Genomic DNA, 22,750 nt, shown 5'->3' on the forward strand with positions numbered 1-22,750 from the left:
AAAATTAGGAGAAATCTATAAAAACTAAAATCAAATTAGCTAAAATGTTATTTTGTTCCCATACATGAAGTTTTGTATTTTTTTTTTCTAATTTCAAATGTCTAATTTTAGTATGTGTATTGTTGATAAATTTTACTATTAGTGGATACGTATATTTGATTTTTGTCTATAAAAATGAGAAATGTAGTCCTTATCAATATTTCCTTCCTAAATTGATGAGTTTATTTATTTTTTGAGAATTACTATAATTTTTTAAAGAAAAACAATATAGAAAATCGAGTGTAATAAATTTTTGTAATTTTTTATATTTGTTAAATAGGGTAAATAGTTTGCTTTCTTTTTTATTATTTCCCTCTAACAATATGAATAAAAATTATTATTGAAAATCTTAAAATACTATTAATAAAAAATTAGACCATATAGGATTTTTTCAAAAATATAAAAAATTAACAAACTAAAATAAAATCAATAAAAGATAAAATTTATATGAAGTATAAATATTTTGTATTTATAATGTTTTAAAATAATATTTAATTTGAAAATTATTATTATTATTATTATTATTATTATTATTATTATTATTATTATTTAGGGTACTTTTGAATGTTACTATTAGTGGAATATTAAAAACAATTAAAGAAACATAATCCTTAATCTAAAGTAAGTAATTTGTGAGGTAATTAAAGGGGTTGATAAAATTATAGATAGTGAAGGCTTCACGTTTTTTCCTCCTCCGCCACCACCACCTTAATTAAAAAATCCACTTTTGTTTATTTTAATATTAAGAAAAAAACAACAATGAGAATTATAATTACTAATAAATTAATTAACCAATTAATTGTTAATTAATATCCCCCGTCTTTTGTGGCGGTGATGCTGGAAAACAACCTTTTCATGTTCCTCCAGTTATGTTGTTACCATCCACGGTTCAAACCGCACCGTGCTTTTGTCATCTTCAATCTCAGCCCTTCCTTTTCAATTGCTCGCATCTTTTCTTTCTCTATGCACGTTCACACTATATCCCCCCTCCCCCCTCTTCTTCTCGAAGTCAAACACGCGCTTTCTCCCACGTGCCATCTCCCACTCTCTTCCCCTCACGCCATCTTCTTTTTTATAGAAAAACGATTTTCAAAAATGCAAAAAATGGATTATATAAAAAAAAAAAAAAAAACAAATTTGACAAACTATTTACAAAATATAACATTCTATCGGTAATAAATATTAGATAGCCATTAATATGTCTTCTATCGATGTCATTGATAGACACTAGTAGAAAGCTTATTAGTTTCTGTCATTGATATAATCTAAAATTTTGTTATATGTTGTAAATGTTTTGATTTATTTTGCTATATTTGAAAATACCTTTAAATAGTAATTAATTTTGTGTTTTAGTGGTTTTTTTCATGAAATGTAAAGAGTTTGTGTTTTTTTATTATTCTTGAAATAACAATTTAAAAAATGAATGTTGTAAAAAATAGTGAAATGGATCAATTATTTAGGGTTTATGATAAAATTAAGGGTAATGAGTTTTTGTTTTTTAGTGACTAATTAATTTTGTGTTTTAGTGATCTTTTCATAAAATGTAAATAGTTTGTATTTTTTTTATTTTTTAAATAATCATTTAAAAAATTTGTAAAAATTGAACACAAGTGTAATGAATTTTTATCTTTTAGTGGTTTTTTTGTCAAATATTTAGTATTATTTATTATTTTTGAAAAACCCTTAAAAAACTCATAAATTTTAATAATTTATAAGATAAAAGAGCAACACTAATTAAATCAACAAACTAATTAGTGTATTATTTAATACTTTAATTTTCTAGTGTGCAATTGATGAATTTTTGTGTGACACTCAATTGCTACATTTTAATGGTTTCTAAACTAAATCATTACATGTTAGGTCATTTTTATCCGATTTATATATCACAACTAGTTCATGTACTAAAGTTATTAATTTAATATATAGTGGTTTGTTCTTTCCCCACTTTTATGATTTAATACGTACAATGAAGAAAATTAAACAAAATGATATTTTTATTGTGTTTTGACTTAGTTTTTGTAGTCTACAAAAAAAGATTTAGTTTTGATCAATCTTTTTGTTGTTTTATGTTTGGTAGAGTAATGTGTTAGAAATTAAATTGATTACAATCGCACCTTTCTCGACTTTTAGATTATCTTAAAACATATATGTTTTAAAATAAAGTATACCGTATTTATTTACACACAAAGTATCGTGGAGTTTGTATCAGTACCACGGATGAAAAAGCAAACAAACAAAAAATAGAAACCATAATTTTCATGAGAGGTGTAAATGAATCTATGTCGTTGTTTTTGTTGCTTCAACAATAGGTTTTTGGATATCGTTGTTGTTTTATTGATCAACATCATTGATGTGTCGAGAACTTTCACAACATTTAAGTCAACCTCTATCCAAGCTAGATAAACTTTTGTCTTGATCATCATAAAAATATGTTTATTTAATGTCATTGTTTTAGCTACTCTGATGAATCCTCAAAGATAGTGAAATGTCTCGACATAAAGAATAATATATATTACGCCAACAAAAGAATCCATCCTTACATAATCTCAAATGACAATTGCTTCGATGGTAAACTTAAAGAAGTATGATGGGAGATAAATACTACTCTATGACAAAAACTTTAAAACACTCGACTATGCTGTTTTGTTGTCCATAGACTTGATGTTAACAACTGAGCGAGTGACGTGTACTGAGCCATCCGCCCATGGCTCGTCTTCGTTGGAAATGTGACTGAAGTCCCATGATGATTAGATAAGGGATGATCTTAGATACATTTTAGTGAAAATAACTATTCTTAATAGTATGCGATATTTTGGAATGAAACCTAAAGTAAAATCACGAAGATTTATATATACATTTATTTGTTTAAAAAATAGATTAAGAAAACAATACATTGTTTGTAAAATATACATTCCTTTCTTGGGATAAATATGTATGAATATTATTAACAACATACCACTACTAAATACATTCATAAATATTTTCCTTTCATGAACATTAATGATTTGTTTTGAAAAAGAAAATAGCTTTGATGTTTAGAAAACTATTTTAAACGAATAAAGTATTAAAAAAACATTTATAAATATAATGGTCACATAAATATAGATTGTAGTCTATCACGTTGATTATAAATAAAAAATAATATTTTTATATTTATAAAAGTTTTGGTGTATATTTTTAAAAGAAATTGTTAAAAATAACAAATTTGATCAAATACTTATAACATATACCAAGATTTCAAATTATATTAATAATAAACATCGATATGCTTCTATTAATAATATTGATAGAAATTTATTAGCTTCAATCATCGATAAAATCCAAAAAATTTTGGAAAATATTTTAGTTTGTTTTAATATGTTAGAAAATGTTTTCATTTTTAAACTAAAACAAAAAAGATTAATTTTTTTTTCTCTTAAGGACGTTGCTGAGCGCGTGGTGATAAATGTGTACTATTTTTAGAAGAAGGACCAATAAAAAGAGACCACGTCAATATAGATCGGGAGAAAGAATATTTAAAGGGTACGTGGCAAACAGTCATTTTGCTTGTGTATTACACAGACCGTATCCTTAATGTAACTCCGGTGCCGAATATTTTTGTTCTTTATCTCACAATTTAATGATGATAATAAACAACCCATTAATTATCCACAATGAAGCAATCCTCACCGTCGATACTGATTCATGAGATGGATTTTCGTATTTATTCACATGCCCTCCGTTTTTCTTTTATTTGCAGAGGCTGCCACTTTTCGTTTGTCGCACACGCGGTCACGTGTGGGTGTGGCTCTCTTGATCTTTTTATTATTATTTTTTTTATTTTAAATTTTTGAAAAATCAATAGTTTTATGAAAGGTTTTTTTTTTTAAATAATAAAAAATATAAACTATTTTGCAAAAATTCATTATACTAAAATTAAAATACTTTGTTCACTTTACCATTTTTTACGATTTCTTTTTAAATGATTCATTTTTGTTTTTTAAAATTAATAAAAGTCCTTATAATATAAGAGTATTCGACAGCTTTCTAAGTTTTTAAATTTTGTAGATAAAAAATTTATATTTTATTATATCATATTTTGAGATTGATTTCAATATAACAAGTAAGTTTCAAAATATTATAAATTTGTTTTGCAAATTTTACGTGCTTATATTAAAAAATTATGAAATATTTCACTTTTTGTCTTTATTAATAATATAATGTATGTTAATTGATTTTGAAGATTTATAGTTAATTAAATTTCACTCTCATTCGTAAGCATGTAAATTAATTTTAAAATTTTACTTCGTAGTTATTTTAAATTTAATGGCATGACACAATTAACGTCCATTCAAAGTTTAATATAGATTATTTAGTGAAAATCAAAATCATAAGTGTAAATTCTCAAATCTAAAACAAAGAAACTCGTATTTAAAAAATAAAAATGTAACATTTTGAAAATTATTATATACATATATAATATAACGATTGTGGGGTGAGACTCTCTCATCTTTATAATTAAATATCATATCAATTACTTTTGAGTTAGTCTAACTGTAGTAAATTAGCTAAATCAAAACAAAAAATGTAACAGTTGAAATCTATGAAATAAAATAAAGAAATTGACCAAAACCTATTAGATATATATTATTTCCTTTGGTTTTATGTCTAATTAGACATTGAGATTTATTAGGAAGTTTAAAGATTATGATTATAATTTAACATTTTTAATACAAATATTTAAATTGTAATTTGCATATTTATCGGTAAAATTTGGAATTTTATGTATGATAAAGGAAAATAATATTTGAAAAAAAAAATATTTTGCATCGAGCTATTCGAATTGTTTTTCTTTCTTTCCATATATTTTATCTTAATGTGTTGAAAAGCGAATTAGTGTTGTCATTGTCTCGTAGCTTATATAGGCTTTCAAATAAGCTAGAAGTAAGTCGCGTATCAAGATAGGATAACACAAATTTAGGTATTGAAATTTGAGATATAGATCGAGTTGTTTGAGTAGGTTGTAATGTATATTTGAAAACTTTATTCTTTATTTTGCGATAAGTTGTTTGCTTATTTTAATCAATGAATAAACTAAAACTACACATGTTCGAAAAGCAATATAATATCTTACTTTGCAACTACGTTAAGGCGACACTGTTTAACCCAAAATTTCATAGACCATCTAAACAAGTAGATAACATGATATTTTAGATTGTATTTCATAGTCCATTAAGTTGTATAAAAGTTTATATCACGAGATCAAACATTGTATTGTAAGTATCAATATTATACGTTACGACACAAAGTTGGCAATATATAATCACGATACAATTTTTAGATGTTTTTCTTTCAATTCAATCATTTTTAGTATAAAAATTGTACCATCAACCTTCAAATGATGTGATGTAACAATTAATAAATGATGTAAGCTAAATACGAATAACCAAACAATAGGTTATATCTTTACAGATACATTTAGCAGTTCACACACTATTACATCTTGTTCGCACATCAAAATTGAACTATACAAAATTAAGGATAAAATGAATTGAAAAACCAGAAAACAACGATTTTGAGAAGCTTTATTCAACATATTTATATGATGTTACGGTGTAATATTTTTTTGGGTAAACTGTAAATTTGGTCATTGTTATATATTTATGGGAGAAAGTTGAATATAATCCATGTAGTTTTAAAAGTTAGACCATGTCCCTTTGATTTGATAAATCATCGCAAAACTATATTTAACTACAATTTGATAAAACTATCACACTACCTACCATATGAACTATTTACGAACATTTTATAAAATCGTATGAACAAAATACTAACTATGGATTATACCATATTTACAATTTAACTATTTTAAAATTTAAAAAATAGACAAGAAATTAAAAAATAAAAAACCACATCGCTTGACACTCTTTACTCACTTAAGAAGAAGTTGATTATTGCCCATTATATAAGATTATTCCATCACGTATAATTCTTTTGAGTGAAACACACACCACGATTAACTATTGTCCAAAGTTTTTCATCAAGAATTAAGGGAAATCTTAATACGAAAAAACACATTTTCAAACAAGGTCAAAATACAACATTAAGAAACACCAAAGTTGCAATAACACGAGTAGATTTATTTTCATGCATAAGAACGAGACAAAAGAAAAAAAAAAAGAAAACTAAATCGACAATATTCTAAACAAAGGTATTTATTACAAGGTCCCAAATTTCAACTAAACAAAGACTTCTCCTTGTTAACGAGTTTGATAATGATAAACTTATAGAGTGTCAAAATCTACTTCTAACCCAACTCTCACCTCTCACAAGCCCTCTTTTCTAATTAAAGAAAAAGAGAGAATTCAATATTTTAAAACTCAACTAGGGCTAGTTAAATAAATCAAGATGGAATTATTTTAAATTAAAGTAACTCATAAAAAATAAAAATAAAAAAATAAATTCAATGTTGATTTTGAAATAAATAAATAAATAAATATAAAAAGAGTGAGATATTTATAATAATTGTATTTAAATAAATTGAGAAAATAAAACCGGAAAAGGTTTGAGTTTGATTGGATTAAGACTCAAATCCGACCAAAGTTTACCGCTTCAACGTTTTTGATTTTCAGACAGACATGGCGACTCCGCCCCGTTGTGTTCTGTCCCTACCGATTAAACCCAGGGATATTTCCGTCATTTTACCCTCCATTACCCGTTTTATTTTTTTCTCCTTAATTAACTCATTAATTAATAATTACCTCTTATTTATTTATTTATTTATTTATTTCTTTGCTTTTCCATTAACAAAATTAAGAGAAATGATAATAGAGAAAAAAGACAAGATCCCTGAAGGTGTGGGAAGGAAGCAAATTAACATATTTGGAATTTTGTAATTTCGAAATTTAGAGAACAAAAATACACAAATTCGAAAGCTTTTATTTTTCTCTTTCCATTGTTTTATTTATTTATTTATTTATTTTTATTATTTTCTTCTTCTTCTTCTTTCTTCTTCCTCTTCTTCAGCTGAGGAAGACTTAAATTACTTCTTGAAGAAAAATTTCTGATGTATTTGAAGAGGTTTTAAGTTTAGAACCCTTTTCATCTTCTTCTGATTTATTATTCTTTCTTTCTTCTTTCTTCTTTCTTCTTCTTCTTCTTCTTTTTTCTTTTTTCCCCATTTTTTTAAGGGGTTTGTTTGGATTTTGTTCCTCCCCCATTGAAACCCAGCTCAACCAGGTCAAGAACTTGGTCAATTCCCTCATTTGCTCAATTGGGTTGCTCTCTCTTCAACGCATTTGAGGTGGATCCACAAGCACCCCTCAAGATTTTCATCAGATCAGAGTCTTTAATAGAATGGTATTTGTTTTTCTTTGCTTCTGACTTTTTCTTTCCCCACTTGGATTCATTTTCTTCATGGGTTCTTATAGTTTCGTGGGTTTTTTTTCTTCCTCTTGATTCTTTGTTGTTATAATCTTATGGGTCCCTTTTCTTTGCTACTGCGATTACTGATCTGTGCTTGAGTTGAAGAATAAACTCAACATTTCAGTATACATTTTCTTCCTATTGCATTTTCATTGGGTTTAGATTTAGTTTTTGTTACGTCTCTGTTTTAGTGAATATCTGTAGCTTGTTTACTTCGAGTTCATGTTATTACTAGAGGATTTTAGGATTGGAGTTTTCTGCCCATCAGGTTTGTTTATCGAAGAGTTTAATGTAGAGTTGGTACTTTGTTTTGTGTAATTCAATGCAATAATAATTTGTTTAAGTTTTGTTGATCAATGGTTTTAGTTTATTCATATCTTAGTCTATTTAAAGTTTTTTCATATCTTGACAAAGAGTCAACTGGAGTTCAACTTGTCCGACTCCATCGATGTCGAATGGTTATTCAACTGAGAGTTCAGTTCTAATTTTTTTGGTAAGGCTTCATTGCTTCATGAAGTCATTTTTCTCCCCTTTTCGAAAAACAAACTCTCGATACAATATTTTGATGAAAGGAATGTGGTAAGAATGATTTCAATGTGATCCCTTATTCTAGCTGATTACTTCCAATGCTTTCCCACTTCATGGCATACATTTTTGCACCAGAAATTTTTTACTTATTGTAGTGCTGAACTACTTAAATGGAGAGGGAAACATGTACAGTAGCTTACATTCATTCAGTTGATTTTGTCACCGAGTAGTTCATGCACATCTGCCACTTTTTCCAGCCCCATCTTTGTTAACAAGACACATGCCTCAAACATGGACCGTTTACTTATCTCGTTTAGTGTATAGTCAATAATGACATAATTTACACTTCGCTTGTGTATATACTTGTTAACCTTGAGGTACATGCAGGCTTCTGCTACTGGTCTTGTAGTTGGATCTCATGTTTGGTTGGAGGATTCTGAGGAAGCTTGGATAGAGGGCGAGGTTCTAGAAATTCGTGGTGAAGAAATTAAGGTCCAATGCACCTCGGGGAAAACGGTGAGATTTTTTATCTTTTATTTCGTTTTCTTGATATGTATACAAAGCTTCATGTGTTTTCTTGGCAATTTCCTTGTCATCCCAAACCCACCACACACACTTAATGCTTATTATTACAAATAATCCTAGTTTGGTCATTGAATATTTATGTTTATCTGGCCCCTAAGTTTTCAAGGGGGTTTTCCTACTTTTTTTTGGGCCCTTAAGTTTTCAACCATTTTAGTCCTTGCCAATAACTTTCATAAATTGTTCGACAAAAGCCTAACAAGGACGCATATTTATTCAAATTGCGAGAAAAATATGTATCTTTGGGGAAAGTGGACATGCTTATGCAGAGGATTAGGTGTTAGATTTCAAATGGTTGAAGATTTTTTTTAATTGATTAATGAAAAATTAGTAAAGACTAATATAGATAGTTTACTTGCACCTTTTTTGTTCCTTTTCTCCTTTTTCTTGCAAAGTTAATTAGGGGCTTAAACATAATACTTGAAAGTTTATGGACTAAAATAGAATTGATATGAAGTTGAGGACCAAGATAGGATTTAAACCCATTAATCAAATTATCTATCATGGTTGTATCTTTTTCCATTTGCTTTCATTGACATCTTAGTGACTGAGATCCTCAGATTAAGATTAAGAATTTGTTAATCTGTACTTTTTCTGTCTCGTTCCTCTCTTTCTCATTCATAGGTTGCAGTTAAAGCAGCTAATGTCTATCCCAAAGATTCTGAAGTGCCACCCTGTGGGGTGGATGACATGACCAAGTTGGCTTACTTGCACGAACCAGGGGTGCTACACAACTTAAAATTGAGATATGATATCAATGAAATATATGTAAGTATATGAAGAAAATAATTCACTCGTGGATACTGGTTTCCCATATTCAGGGAATGCCGTGTTGAAGAATTTATATTAATGTGCCTCGTAGGCAATTTGCATTAGGAGACAGTTTTATCTTGTTTTAATGTTCAAGTTTTCAGATATATGAGGTTAATATGATGAAAATTTGTGCTTCCAGACTTATACAGGGAACATATTGATTGCTGTAAACCCTTTTACAAAGTTACCCCATCTCTATGATAGCTATATGATGGCACAATATAAAGGGGCCGCATTTGGTGAGCTTAGTCCACATCCATTTGCAGTTGCTGATGCTGCCTACAGGCATTCTTCCGACAGTACTTCTGTAAATTTGTCGTTGAGAATTACACTTAGTTGATTATCTGAAATTCCTTTCCTCTGGATGCAGACTTATGGTCAATGAGAAAAAGAGTCAATCCATATTGGTTAGTGGTGAAAGTGGGGCTGGAAAGACAGAAAGTACGAAGTTGCTTATGCGTTATCTTGCATATATGGGAGGGAGAGCTGCTTCTGAGGGGAGGTCTGTTGAGCAACAAGTTCTGGAGGTTAGAACATTTGAATATCAGCCTTCATGATTACATGATGCAAATTTTGGCAATCTGATATTTGAGTTTTCGAAATGCATCATACATTTGTTATCTTCTTTTCTCATGCAGTCAAATCCTGTTTTAGAAGCATTTGGGAATGCAAAAACTGTTCGAAACAACAACTCAAGGTAGGAAGATCTCCCTTTGGAACATTTATTTCCTAATTTAACTAGTATTGCTTGAAATCTCATTTTTGACTTCCATTTGTATTTGGTTTTTGATGAATATTGTAGTCGTTTTGGTAAGTTTGTGGAGATCCAATTTGACCAAGGGGGAAGAATATCAGGAGCTGCTATCAGAACTTACTTGCTGGAAAGATCTCGTGTTTGTCAGGTGTCTGATCCAGAGAGAAACTATCATTGCTTCTACATGCTTTGTGCTGCACCACCTGAGGTAATGGGAGCCTTTGATTACCTGCTTGAGCTCACAACCACTTGGACCTACAATATTTTGAAGAAGAAATTTGTAGGCTGTCAACATCGTAGATATTTGTTTTAATTAGGGGTATTTTATTTTCAGTTCTTCTTAAGTAGAAGGTTGAATATTTGAACAGACTCATAATTTTCTAAATATTATCAATGAAAAGTTTGTTTCTCATTCAGAAAGAAAATGTAGATAGGTGGCAACTGGTTTTAATTTTAAACCCGTGGTCTTTTGTAAGTTGGAGTAGTAGAGTAGAGGTTAAACACTGCATCTTAATTTTAACCCGTGATCTTAATGGCATCTGGATTCAGAAGTTGCCCCTTTGATTGTAATAAACCTATATGTCAAGAAAGAAGCATGCACCCACAGATATGCATTTAAGATCATGGGTTAAAATTGAGATACGATCTTTATTTGAACTTGGTTTGAGTTATTTCTTTATATAAAAGATCTCCCGTGGAACTCTTTATTTCAACTTAGTTTGAGTTATTTCTTCATTATCTTGCCTTTTCAATCTAAAGGAGGTGAAGAAGTATAAGTTGGGAAACTCAAAAGATTTCCATTATCTAAATCAATCAAACTGCCATGCTTTGGATGGAATTGATGATGCCAAAGAATATCTTGCAACAAGAAAAGCAATGGAAGTTGTTGGGATAAGTTCAGAAGAGCAGGTAATTTCTCACCTCTATGAAAAAAAGAAGAGATTCTTACAAATAACCTATGCATTTTCTCCCTCTTATTTTCTTCCTGCTTCCTTCCAGGACGGAATATTTCGTGTTGTGGCTGCCATTCTTCATCTTGGAAACATTGAATTTGCTAAAGGGAAGGAGGCTGATTCTTCCGTTCCCAAAGATGAAAAATCTTGGTTCCATCTTAGAACTGCTGCGGAGCTTTTCATGTAAGTGTGTAACTTCTTTGAATTAAAACCAAAGTTTGGAAGAATGATGACATCATTAAAAGGTTGATAACATCAAATTCTATCCAGGTGTGATGAAAAGGCGTTGGAAGATTCTCTCTGCAAACGTGTGATCGTCACTCGTGATGAAACTATCACAAAGTGGCTGGATCCAAATTCTGCAGCCCTTAGCAGAGATGCTTTAGCAAAGATTGTATACTCAAGGTTATTCGACTGGTAAGTCTTCTCTCTAAAGGAGTATACGTCGATTGGAATTTTAGTACAATCTCCATTTTTTGATACACTTCATTTTATATTGTTGATTCATATGCTCAATATTCCTTCCCTCAGGCTGGTGGACAAAATTAATAATTCAATTGGCCAGGATCCTGATTCAAAGTTCTTGATTGGAGTTCTGGATATCTATGGATTTGAGAGTTTCAAGACAAACAGGTGCTCATCTGGTATGCCTTTTCTTTGGATAAGAAACAGAGAAATTTAAAAATTATAAAAATTAATTAACTGTAAGAGAATAATTTTTTTTGAACAAATTACAAAACTTCTCTTCAAGAAAATGAAAAAAGATTACTGCTCAAGTAAGCAAAGGAAGAGGCCAGACTAGCAATCAAAATAAAACCAATACACAATTCAGAAAACTGAAGGAAAAAAAAACTAGTTAATTCAACCTTAAACTGATCTTAAATGCAGTATCATTTAGTAAATAATTGTATATTTTAATTAATTAATAAAGGAAAATTATTTCAAATGACAAATTTGCTGAAAATATTTGCAAATGTAATATAATTTCAGGAATCTATCAAATGATAGATACTGTTAGAAGCCTATCAATGTTTATAATCGATATATTATGAAATTTTGCAATAGTTTGTAAATACTTGAAAACAAACAATTAATAAATTCAAATACAAAATTAATGTTTTTACAATCATTAATTAAAAGTAATTTTAATAATTAAACAGTTTAGTTTGATCACTAAATATAATTAAATAGGTATGTATAAATTAATTATGATAATAAAATTACATATTAAAATAATATAAAATATTAATTATTAGTAATAAAGGTATTTATTAAATTTAACAAGTCTAAATAATTAATATATCTATATCTAATAATTAATTAAAAATAATTGGTAATGTAATCATTAATTAATAAATTAATTATAGGTTTTACAGTTCATCTTCTAGGTATAAAAATTTCACCTATCCGGATACTAATAATCCCACGATAGATTTGTTTTTAACTTTTAAGTATCCTGTAAGATAGATTATAGTTTTAAAAAATGAAATCTTGGGGAACAAATCAGGATATTAAATGTCTGAAGAACTATGAAACAACAGTGCTCTATGAAGTAAATTAGTAATTCTATTGCTTAAAAGGTCTCTAGTATGTGAGATAGAGTTCTTGGTCCGATTATCTTCCCAGAAGCATTTCCCATTGGTTTCTTATCTGATACTTAACATTCTTTAAATATTACAGTTTCGAGCAATTCTGCATCAACTTGACTAATGAAAAGCTTCAGCAGCATTTCAATCAGGTAAAAATGAGGCATTTCATGTTTTTCAGGTTAACTTGCAGCCTTCTTCTTCTTCTTCTTACTATACTATTATTATTATTACTTTTTAATAAATTTGCTGCATATCCTCACAACGTCTATATCTTTAATGAACAGCATGTTTTCAAGATGGAGCAAGAAGAGTATACAAAAGAAGAAATTGATTGGAGCTATATTGATTTTGTTGATAATCAAGACGTCCTTGATCTCATTGAAAAGGTTTGTAGTGTGTTGTTCTCAGTAAAATGTTTTCTCTAGTGTTTCCTAAACTTTGTATCGTTTGGATGGGATGTTTTGAATGAAGAAAGACAGAAGATGTAGAAGTGTATTAATCAATACTAGATTATTATATACAAGAAATAAGGATATAGCAAGTTCTCAAAGCTGACATTAGGTTGCATTGTTTAGTGTTCGGGCGGGACCCGGTACCCTATGGTCATTAAGAAAAGATCCTCTCTCATGGAAAATTAAATATAACATCATGGGTTGGCCTAGTGGTAAAAGGGATAACTTGGATAGTGGAGATTAGTTTTCTTTGGCATTGTCTATTGATGTCTGTCAAATTTTTATTCCCTTCTTTTCTTGTCATCTTCTTCACTTACATAGATTTTCAGTCTCCAAGCAGTGCTTTTATGCTAGAGATAGATGTGAGTAGAAGTGATTTCTGACGTCATTAGGTCTCTTCAAGTATCATATGCTGTATTTGTATTGTCCTCTGAAAAATAATTTGGTACCTCTATTCTATTTCTCTTTTAAATGCTTTCATATTCATTCTTGCTAATCAATCTTTGGTTTTCTCAATAATAATTTAGTAAGTTGTTTACAAAGCAATCTTTCCAATTACCCCATGACACTTGCAGAGTTATCTTTATAACCCTTTTTTCTTAATCATTTGCAATTTCAGAAACCTGGTGGTATTATTGCCCTTCTGGATGAAGCATGGTAAGCGTAGTGATATTTCTGGCATCATTTTCCTTGTTTTTTTTGTCCATGTCTAGCGTTTGCGGTTCATGAAGTGAGTATTGATCATAATCTACTACGTTGTTGTAAAAGATAGCCTGTGCTTGTCATTTGCAGTATGTTCCCCAGATCAACTCATGAAACATTTGCTCAAAAGTTGTATCAGACATTCAAAAATCATAAACGCTTCAGCAAGCCAAAATTAGCCCGGAGTGACTTCACAATTGCTCATTATGCTGGTGATGTGAGTATTTCATCTCTTTCTCCCCCAAAATACTATCACAATATCCTATAATCTGGTCCTTATCCATGGATAGATGATATGCGATAATCTTGGAAGTTGATAAACTTTGTTAATTTGTCTAATTATTTCTCAGGTCACCTATCAGACTGATTTATTTCTGGACAAAAATAAAGATTATGTTGTTGCTGAACACCAAGCACTCTTGAGTGCTTCCAAGTGCTCCTTCGTGTCATGTTTGTTTCCTCCATTAGCTGAAGAATCATCCAAATCTTCAAAGTTCTCATCAATAGGTTCTCGTTTCAAGGTGCAATGCAGCTCTCTTTTAGGAAATGTGATCCTTGATGTTGGTTTTGTCTTTTTGTTTAAGAGGAGCTCATATTTCTTTCTTGCAGCTACAATTGGTATCACTGCTGGAAACTCTAAGTGCTACTGAGCCCCATTACATTCGATGTGTAAAGCCCAATAATCTTCTAAAGCCTGCTATCTTTGAGAATAAGAATATATTGCAACAATTACGATGTGGGGTAAGAATACGATCCTTACATTATCATTTTTTTAGAATAAATGAGTAGTAGGGTATTATATTAAAAGATTTGAAAGCTGTTGGTAGGCGTGGATATCTCATTTCTCCATATGTTTGTAATCTTTCTTTTGATATTGAAAGTTATGCTTCCTTGTAAAAGAAAAAAAAAATTGTAGTAGAACTGTTATGGTAATAGCGTACAGAGAACTGTTTGTCAATTTTTTAATTAAGTTTAAATAATAAAAAATGCTTTCATCATTCTCATGATAATTACATCCATATAGAACAGTCAGAACACTGCTTTTAATCACCCAAACACACACACACACAAAAAAAAAAAAAAAAAAAAAAAAATCTGCCCGTGGAGGATATGCTTAAAGAAATACTAGTTTCAAGTATACCCTGAAGCAAACTTTAAGTTATCTTTGGTTGTGATTACCACTGCTGGACACACTGTAAGGGGAGAGAAATTGGCATTTTTACTTTGTAGCATGCATGAATCTTATAACTTGAAGCATATGCCACACTGGAGACTGACCACATCTTATGTCAAATAAAAATATTTTTATCAAAATGTTATTGCTCACCTTCTTTTCATTAGGGAGTCATGGAGGCGATTAGGATAAGTTGTGCTGGTTTTCCAACAAGGAAAACTTTTGACGAATTTGTTGACCGTTTTGGACTCCTTGCACCCGAAGTTTTGGATGGGAGGTATAATTGGTTCTTAGGTTTCTTCAGACTGCAGAGTATGTCTAATGATTGGTTGTTCTGACTCTACAACTTTTATTTTGTTAGTTCTGACGAAGTCGCTGCTTGCAAGAGGCTTATAGAGAAGGTTGGACTTAAGGGATACCAGGTAATTGTTTGATGAGAGATCAAAATTAGGTCTTGAAGTGACCTTGTGTTGCAATTGGCAGACTATTTGTCACTGTTCACAAACTCAGTACTTTGCATTTGTCTTTTGAAAGAGATGTGTTATTGAGCTCCAACTTTTGTTTTCAATGGTTTTTCCCATATATTTTTTCTAAATCTGGTATTTCCCACATTTATTCTTCTTTTGATATCGACTCAATTCTTTAGTTTCAGCTATGGAATCATTTACATTTTCTTTACTGAATTTTCCTCTAGCAGTTATGAACTTCTCTTTCCTTCAATTTTTAAACTATCCAGGACGATTGATTTTTATATAAGTTTGATGCGTTCTTATATACTTGTATACAAAGTATAAACTCTAGCGTGTTATGTTACAAATGTAACGTATTCTGGCAGATTGGTAAGACAAAGGTGTTTCTTAGAGCTGGTCAGATGGCTGAGCTTGATGCGCTCAGAACTGAGATCTTAGGGCGATCAGCAAGTATTATTCAGCGGAAGGTTCGTTCTTATCTGGCCCGTAGAAGTTTTGTATTGCTTCGGAGGTCGGCTATACGTCTGCAGTCTGCTTGTAGAGGTAATAAATTGTCATCAACAAACTTTTGTACTGGTGGATCTACTTTCATAAGAAGTCCTTTGTAATTAGCTTAGAATTACTAAGTTTTGATCCATGTTGGTTTCAGGACAACTTGCTCGAGAAGTATTTGAGGGTTTGAGGAGAGAAGCTTCTTCTTTAATGATTCAAAGGAATTTGCGCATGCATCTCTGCAGGAAAGCTTACAAAGAAAAATACTCTTCAGCTGTTTCTATTCAAACTGGAATGCGTGGAATGGCTGCTCGCGATGAGCTACGGTTCAGAAGGCGGTCTAAAGCAGCAATTATTATCCAGGTTTAACATTTATATTTCACATGTTGCAGAAAATCCTATTATATCAACTTCCATAGGAGAAAAGAAAGAAATGTCAATTCTGAATTTGTTGGATCGCACTCATAGCTTTGATATTGAGACAAAACCTGTCATTTTGTATTCCCTTTTTGAGTTCCCTTGAGTAGATCACGATGGAGCAGGATTCTATATCCATCTCTCCTCTTGTGGTTGAATGATTTCTTTTCCTGTCCTGCAGAGCTACTGTCGCAGATATTTGGCTCAGCTGCACTATAAGAAGTTAAAGAAAGCAGCAATCACCACTCAATCCGCGTGGAGAGGAAGAGTTGCTCGTAAGGAACTACGAAAGCTGAAAATGGTGAGATCACCTTGTTTCTTTCTAGTCTCATCCTTCTACTGACCAATATTCCATATCATTTCCAAAAGGAAAAGGCACTGCTGAGTATTTAGTCATCATCTAGTCTTATAATTTGTTATGGGTTAAACAAGAATGTTTTGTCTCCAATTCGACTTCTTTCCTTTCAGTTCTAGCTAATTGAATATTTGCACTCTCATAGGCTCTTCTTCCTGAGTTGGCAATAATAGCGAACCAATTGGCTATGAAAAGAGTTCTGTATGCTGAGAGCCTTATTGACTCTTCTTCTCTGTTTTTTTCTTCTGAAGTAATTGGACTACGTTTTCTACCTGAAAAGACTACATGATTCATTATGTTGCGAGTACAGAATTAGGTCAATGCTACTAGGATTTGCATTATTTAAGAGTTTGGTTTCATTAATGCTCACCGTCACGAATTTGTACCTTAATTAGTGACTGGAAGAATAGTTAATTAAGAAGTAATTTGTAGTTTATAAAAGCTGTTTCCTCAATGTGAATTATTTTCTTTTCCTCAAAATTTCAAGTATGTGGCGTTTGATTTTTGTTGAACTCAATTTCCCTTTAATGTAGGCTGCAAGGGAAACAGGAGCTCTTCAAGCTGCAAAAAATAAATTGGAAAAGCAAGTCGAAGAATTAACATGGAGACTGCAGTTGGAGAAGCGCATGAGGGTAAGCTTGACTAAACAATCATAGGATACATGTCTAATGAACTTTGGTTTGACTGGGTCATCTGCATAAGTTTGATCAACAAGCTCAACAAGTCTGAAAATACTCGAAGCTTACCAAAAAAAAAAAAAAATCTAACTAGCCAAATATTTCCAGGCTGACTTGGAAGAAGCTAAAACACAAGAAAATGAGAAGCTGCAATCTGCATTGCAAGATATGCAGTCTCAGTTGAAAGAAACAAAAGCAATGTTTGAGAAGGAACGTGAAGCTGCAAAGAAAGCTGCAGATATTGTTCCAATTGTGAAGGAGGTTCCAGTTCTTGATAATGCAACGATTGAGAAAATTTCCAGTGAAAATGAAAAGCTCAAGGTAAGATGCTTTGAAATGTCCAACTTATATTACACATGCAGATTTCTATGAATTGTGTAAATATATCAACAACATTTATTTCAATTATCTGACCAAAAAAGAGAACATTTATTTCAATTATGGATGAGTTCGTTTTGCTGCTGATTGTTGCTTCCTTGTGGTGACTTGTAGGCATTGGTAAATTCATTGGAAAAGAAAATTGATGAAACAGAGAAAAAGTATGAAGAGGCGAATAGAGTTAGTGAAGAAAGGTTGAAGCAAGCATCGGAGGCAGAAACAAAAATTATTCAATTAAAGACTGCTATGCAGAGGTTTTTGCCATTTGCTTTAGCTTCTTTAACTTCATTCTTTGTTCCTCTTTTTATTTTTGATAAGAAACCAAAAAGTATATTATAGCTAGATTGCTAGTCAATTATTGTGCGTAGGGAACCGTTATTCTTTGTCTTTATTTAATTTCAGCTAATTTATAAACTATCACCAGAACTTTATTGTTTTGAACTTTTATATACAGGCTTGAAGAAAAGTTCTCAAATATTGAATCTGAAAATCAGATTCTTCGGCAGCAGACCTTCCTCAAAACACCAGTTAAAAAAATGGCTGACCATCTTCCTATTGCAGCAGCAGAGGTAAGTTTTGTTTAAATTTCCTTTGTGCTCATTTCTTCCTCCACCAATCTTGTTATAACGTGTTTATTTTCTCTTTGTGCTCGTGGAAATCCATTTTTTAGTAAGAAACAGAAACTCTTGGAAAACTTTTAAGAGATATTCTTCCTTTGCCATTGGTAGAATTTTCAGCTTGTAAAATTGCGCCTTTTGTGGTTTGATGCTGTTTGTTAGGTCTCTTCTATTGATCGAATTTCTTGTCCATTTTTGCAAACTTTCTCCACTGTTTGCACCATTTTTCCTTGTTCTTGAATAGTAATATTGTATTCCTTTCTTTGCAGAAACTGGAGAATGGTAACCATTTGGTTGAAGATAATAGAATTGATGTAATGCACCTTTTGGCTCTTATTATTCTCTCTATTTTTTTACTGGATGATGTTATTTTTATTATGTGACATTCACAAATATGTCTAATTATAGGAGCAGTTTGTAACACCCGTGAAATCACTGAAGAGAATCAGCTCAGAATCTGAAATTAAGTTGAGTAGATCGCATTTTGAACACCAACATGTACGTGCTTCTAAATCACTGGTTGCTACACTCTTTCTCTCTCTCTATTTTGATATATCCTAAAGCTATTAATTCTTTAATTTTTTATTTCTGTTACAGGAGAACGTGGATGCTCTTGTCAGTTGTGTCATGAATAACATTGGGTTTAGTAATGGGAAGCCTGTAGCTGCATTTACCATTTATAAATGCCTTCTTCACTGGAAATCTTTTGAAGCTGAAAAAACAAGTGTATTTGATCGCCTAATTCAGATGATTGGATCTGCAATAGAGGTATCTGGATTAGTTTCCCTGTTTGTTCAAATTATGCTGTTTACTATCCTATAGAAAGTAGGAATCCTGGCTTCATCAATCCTCCTAAAAGACAATGAGAACTTACCTTTTCGCCTTATTTGCTTATGTTAGAATCCCTCCTAACAAGAAACACCTCAAGAACACAGAATGAACTATCAAATAGATATGCGAAATATGTATTGAAATATGTTCTAATTTATTAAAGAAAAGTAACTATGTAATAACTAGCCTTTCAAGAGGGCTGGATTCTCCCAAATTTCTCAGTTATGAAAATCTCACGAAATACGTCACACCCTTTCTCTCAACCCCACTCCCTCTATTTATAACTAAAAACCCTAAAAAACTTACTATCTAATTATCAATAGGCCCCTGCTAATTCCCATGCTAATATTCTACTACTAATCTTAATATTTCAAGAACTAGGAGTCTTACACTTTCATCATCCCTTTGATTTTATCTCTCTTCCTTGATCACTAACGAGTGGCAACAATTTCGATTTAAAAAATAATAAAATTAAGATTGTTTGTTTTGAAGAAAATGCGATTGAGTCTGACCCATCTTCTTTATACTTCGTTCATGATTTCTTAGCTTGGGAATATTAAATAACTCATGATGTTTTGTGCGGCGTTCCAGAATCAAGAAAACAATGATCATCTGGCCTATTGGTTGTCAAACACATCTGCACTACTATTCCTGCTTCAACGAAGCTTGAAAGCTCCTGGTGCTCCTCGGAAACCTCCACCTTCAACATCCTTATTTGGAAGGATGACTATGGTATTTCGGATTCACTGTTGCTGTTCTTTCTGAGCTTTCATTTAGGAGACAACTGCTTTCGTTTTCTGTTATTTAATACTTTAGGGTATGTGGTTGTTCAGGGTTTTCGTTCGTCTCCTTCTTCCAACAGTCTTGGATCTGCACTTAAGGTTGTGCGTCAAGTGGATGCTAAATATCCAGCTTTGCTATTCAAGCAGCAGCTAACAGCATATGTCGAAAAAATATTTGGAATTATCCGAGATAACTTGAAAAAGGAGTTGACATCATTGCTTTCTATGTGTATCCAAGTAAGTTGGATCCTCCTTGCCGCCTTTTCTACCTCTCATGGGTATTGTCAACCGTAAAGTTATTTATGGCTTTGTTGGTGAAGCTTTGCTTTTCTTTTATACTTCTGAAGTTGACTCATTTGTGTAATTTTGGGTTCTTGTTAGGCACCAAGAATGTCGAAAGGAGTACTACGGTCTGGAAGATCATTCGGGAAAGATACTCAAACAAATTACTGGCAGAGCATCATAGAAAGCCTTAACTTGCTTCTCTGTACATTGAAAGAAAATTTTGTATGGCTACTTTTTGGAATCTTTCAACTTCATCATGTTAAATGTTGTGCGTGCGTTTCTCATGAATTTCATTATCATTGTGGTTTCAGGTTCCGCAAATTCTTATCCAGAATGTCTTTGTTCAAAACTTTTCGTATATTAATGTTCAACTCTTCAATAGGTAAGCCATTGATTCTGTATCTTCAATAGTTCAAGCTAAGAAGGAAACTATTTAACAATAGTGTTATTTACTTTCAGCCTCCTTCTTCGTCGAGAATGTTGTACATTCAGCAATGGAGAATATGTAAAATCTGGGTTAGCTGAGTTGGAGCTCTGGTGCTGCCAGGCAAAGGAGGAGGTACACTTAATTTCCCTTTTCGATTAAGAAGTAAAATTTTGAGATTAGTCTTATATTTGGTGCAATGTTAGCTCAGACATCTAATTTCTTGTTCTTTCTAAATTTAAATCTTTTACAGTACGCTGGTGCTTCTTGGGATGAGCTTAAACACATAAGACAAGCTGTTGGCTTCTTGGTATGATATTTACTTCACCCTTATAAACGTAAAATTTTACCGTGTCACCGACAGATGCATATTAGCATATTGTTTTCTTATTTGTTAATGCTCTTGATTACAGGTTATACATCAGAAGTACAGAATTTCCTATGATGAAATCACCAATGATCTTTGCCCCGTAACCTTCTTTCTCTCTTCTTTCACTTATTTTTCTATGAATATGACAATGACACAGTTATACATCAGAAGTACAGAATTATGACAATGATGCTTCAGTTTCTTTACTGCCCTTTATAGAAATCTGACACAAAGTCTATGTTTATCTGGTTTAGATCCTGAGTGTCCAGCAACTTTATAGAATATGTACACTCTACTGGGACGACAACTATAACACTCGAAGTGTATCGCCTGATGTGAGTGGTTTCTTTATGTCGATTCATGGAACAATTTTCTATAAAGTAAATGTTTCTCATTATAACTTTTGATATGTGAAAATAGGTAATATCTAGTATGAGAGTGCTCATGACAGAGGACTCCAACAATGCAGTGAGCAGTTCCTTCCTATTGGATGACAATTCCAGGTGAGTCCAAAATAGTTATCAAAACGAGTCCTAAAATTTGGTTTTTAATTTTATTTGTTTAAAGAATGTTACATTACAAGTTTTCATAAAAAGAAATATATAACATTACAAGGACTAATATCGAACTAGTTGAGCTAAACTCTATCCAACAAGTCATCGCCTATCATGAAGCTAGACACACTCAATCTTCACTTGATTTTTCATCCATCCATTTTAAATGCATGTTTTTTATTTTCCATCCTTCCCTTGGTAGTTTTTCAACTATAATGCCATGTTTCACAATTTCACTTACTAACATGAACCACTTTCAGCATCCCCTTCTCGGTCGAAGACCTATCAAACTCACTGCAAGAGAAAGATTTCTCGGGCGTGAAGCCAGCCGACGAACTACTCGAGAACCCAGCCTTCCAATTTTTACACGAGTAAGGCTGAGAAGGGGTCGAGTAGGTTGTTACATTTCTGTCGAGCAGATCAGAACAGAAATGTTGTTTTTGTATCCTCCCACAAAGAAAGGTCCCTCTCCTTTGAAATTTATTTATTCATTCAATCTGGGTTTGATAATAGTGTACATTCTTCTTCACTCTGGGACTGAGGAGTTGGGGGATAATTATAATTTTGGGTATAGTGTGTGTATTATTTTTATTGTTTCTTATGCCACCATTGGCTTCAATTTTATACCAAAGTTAGAAGGTCTTGCATTATATTATATTATATTGTATTTTTTTTTTGTTTCTTTTTTGGTGGTTGAGACATTGTGCTCTCCACTCACATTTCATTGTATAAAGGAGATCAATATCAAGTTTGTATAAATTTGGTAAAAGAAAAATAATAGGAACATTTCTTGGTGATGAGATGAGACCACTTTTCTATTTAAATGCTTTTTTTTTTGGATATTTTTGGCTTAGTGTTCTTTTGTTTTTAATTATTAATGAAACTCAAGAAAATTAAATCATCACTTTTTCTTGATGTTTTTTCACTAAGAATATATTTCTTTTTAATGATTAAGTTTTTCTGATTGATTGTTTAAAACATTTATTTTGTAAAATGTAATGTAGATTCAAATATGCATTACAACTAAACGGTAAAATATTGACGGTTTTGGTTAGTTACTAAAACGAGTTATTAAAGTGAACCTTATTTAACTGATATAATATAATTT

General features: G+C 31.4%; 1 protein-coding gene across 2 annotated transcripts; it reads left to right on the top strand.

The window, feature by feature from the left end:
• Positions 1-7,027: 7,027 nt before the first annotated feature.
• Positions 7,028-22,442, top strand: LOC103498934 (myosin-6-like). Of its 2 annotated transcripts, none has more exons than XM_051092090.1 (39): positions 7,028-7,377; positions 8,359-8,487; positions 9,178-9,321; positions 9,506-9,651; positions 9,737-9,893; positions 10,005-10,063; positions 10,169-10,328; positions 10,880-11,029; positions 11,120-11,256; positions 11,344-11,490; positions 11,605-11,706; positions 12,754-12,811; positions 12,947-13,048; positions 13,734-13,771; positions 13,907-14,033; positions 14,167-14,337; positions 14,426-14,557; positions 15,158-15,267; positions 15,352-15,412; positions 15,826-16,003; positions 16,110-16,315; positions 16,551-16,670; positions 17,258-17,356; positions 17,510-17,722; positions 17,894-18,033; positions 18,234-18,348; positions 18,666-18,710; positions 18,811-18,894; positions 18,994-19,164; positions 19,819-19,959; positions 20,061-20,246; positions 20,391-20,516; positions 20,606-20,676; positions 20,754-20,853; positions 20,972-21,028; positions 21,132-21,188; positions 21,343-21,423; positions 21,509-21,591; positions 21,903-22,442. In XM_051092090.1, the coding sequence occupies exons 1-39, from the start codon at positions 7,375-7,377 to the stop codon at positions 22,015-22,017; spliced, it is 4,521 nt and encodes a 1,506-aa protein (XP_050948047.1). In that variant the 5' UTR covers positions 7,028-7,374; the 3' UTR covers positions 22,018-22,442. The 2 variants fall into 2 exon arrangements, with proteins under 2 accessions (XP_050948047.1, XP_008459985.1); XM_008461763.3 differs by having other exon boundaries at positions 7,029-7,377; positions 18,805-18,894.
• Positions 22,443-22,750: the final 308 nt, after the last annotated feature.

The sequence above is a fragment of the Cucumis melo genome, chromosome 11 (genome assembly GCF_025177605.1).
Source record: "Cucumis melo cultivar AY chromosome 11, USDA_Cmelo_AY_1.0, whole genome shotgun sequence".
Taxonomy (NCBI): Eukaryota; Viridiplantae; Streptophyta; class Magnoliopsida; order Cucurbitales; family Cucurbitaceae; genus Cucumis; species Cucumis melo.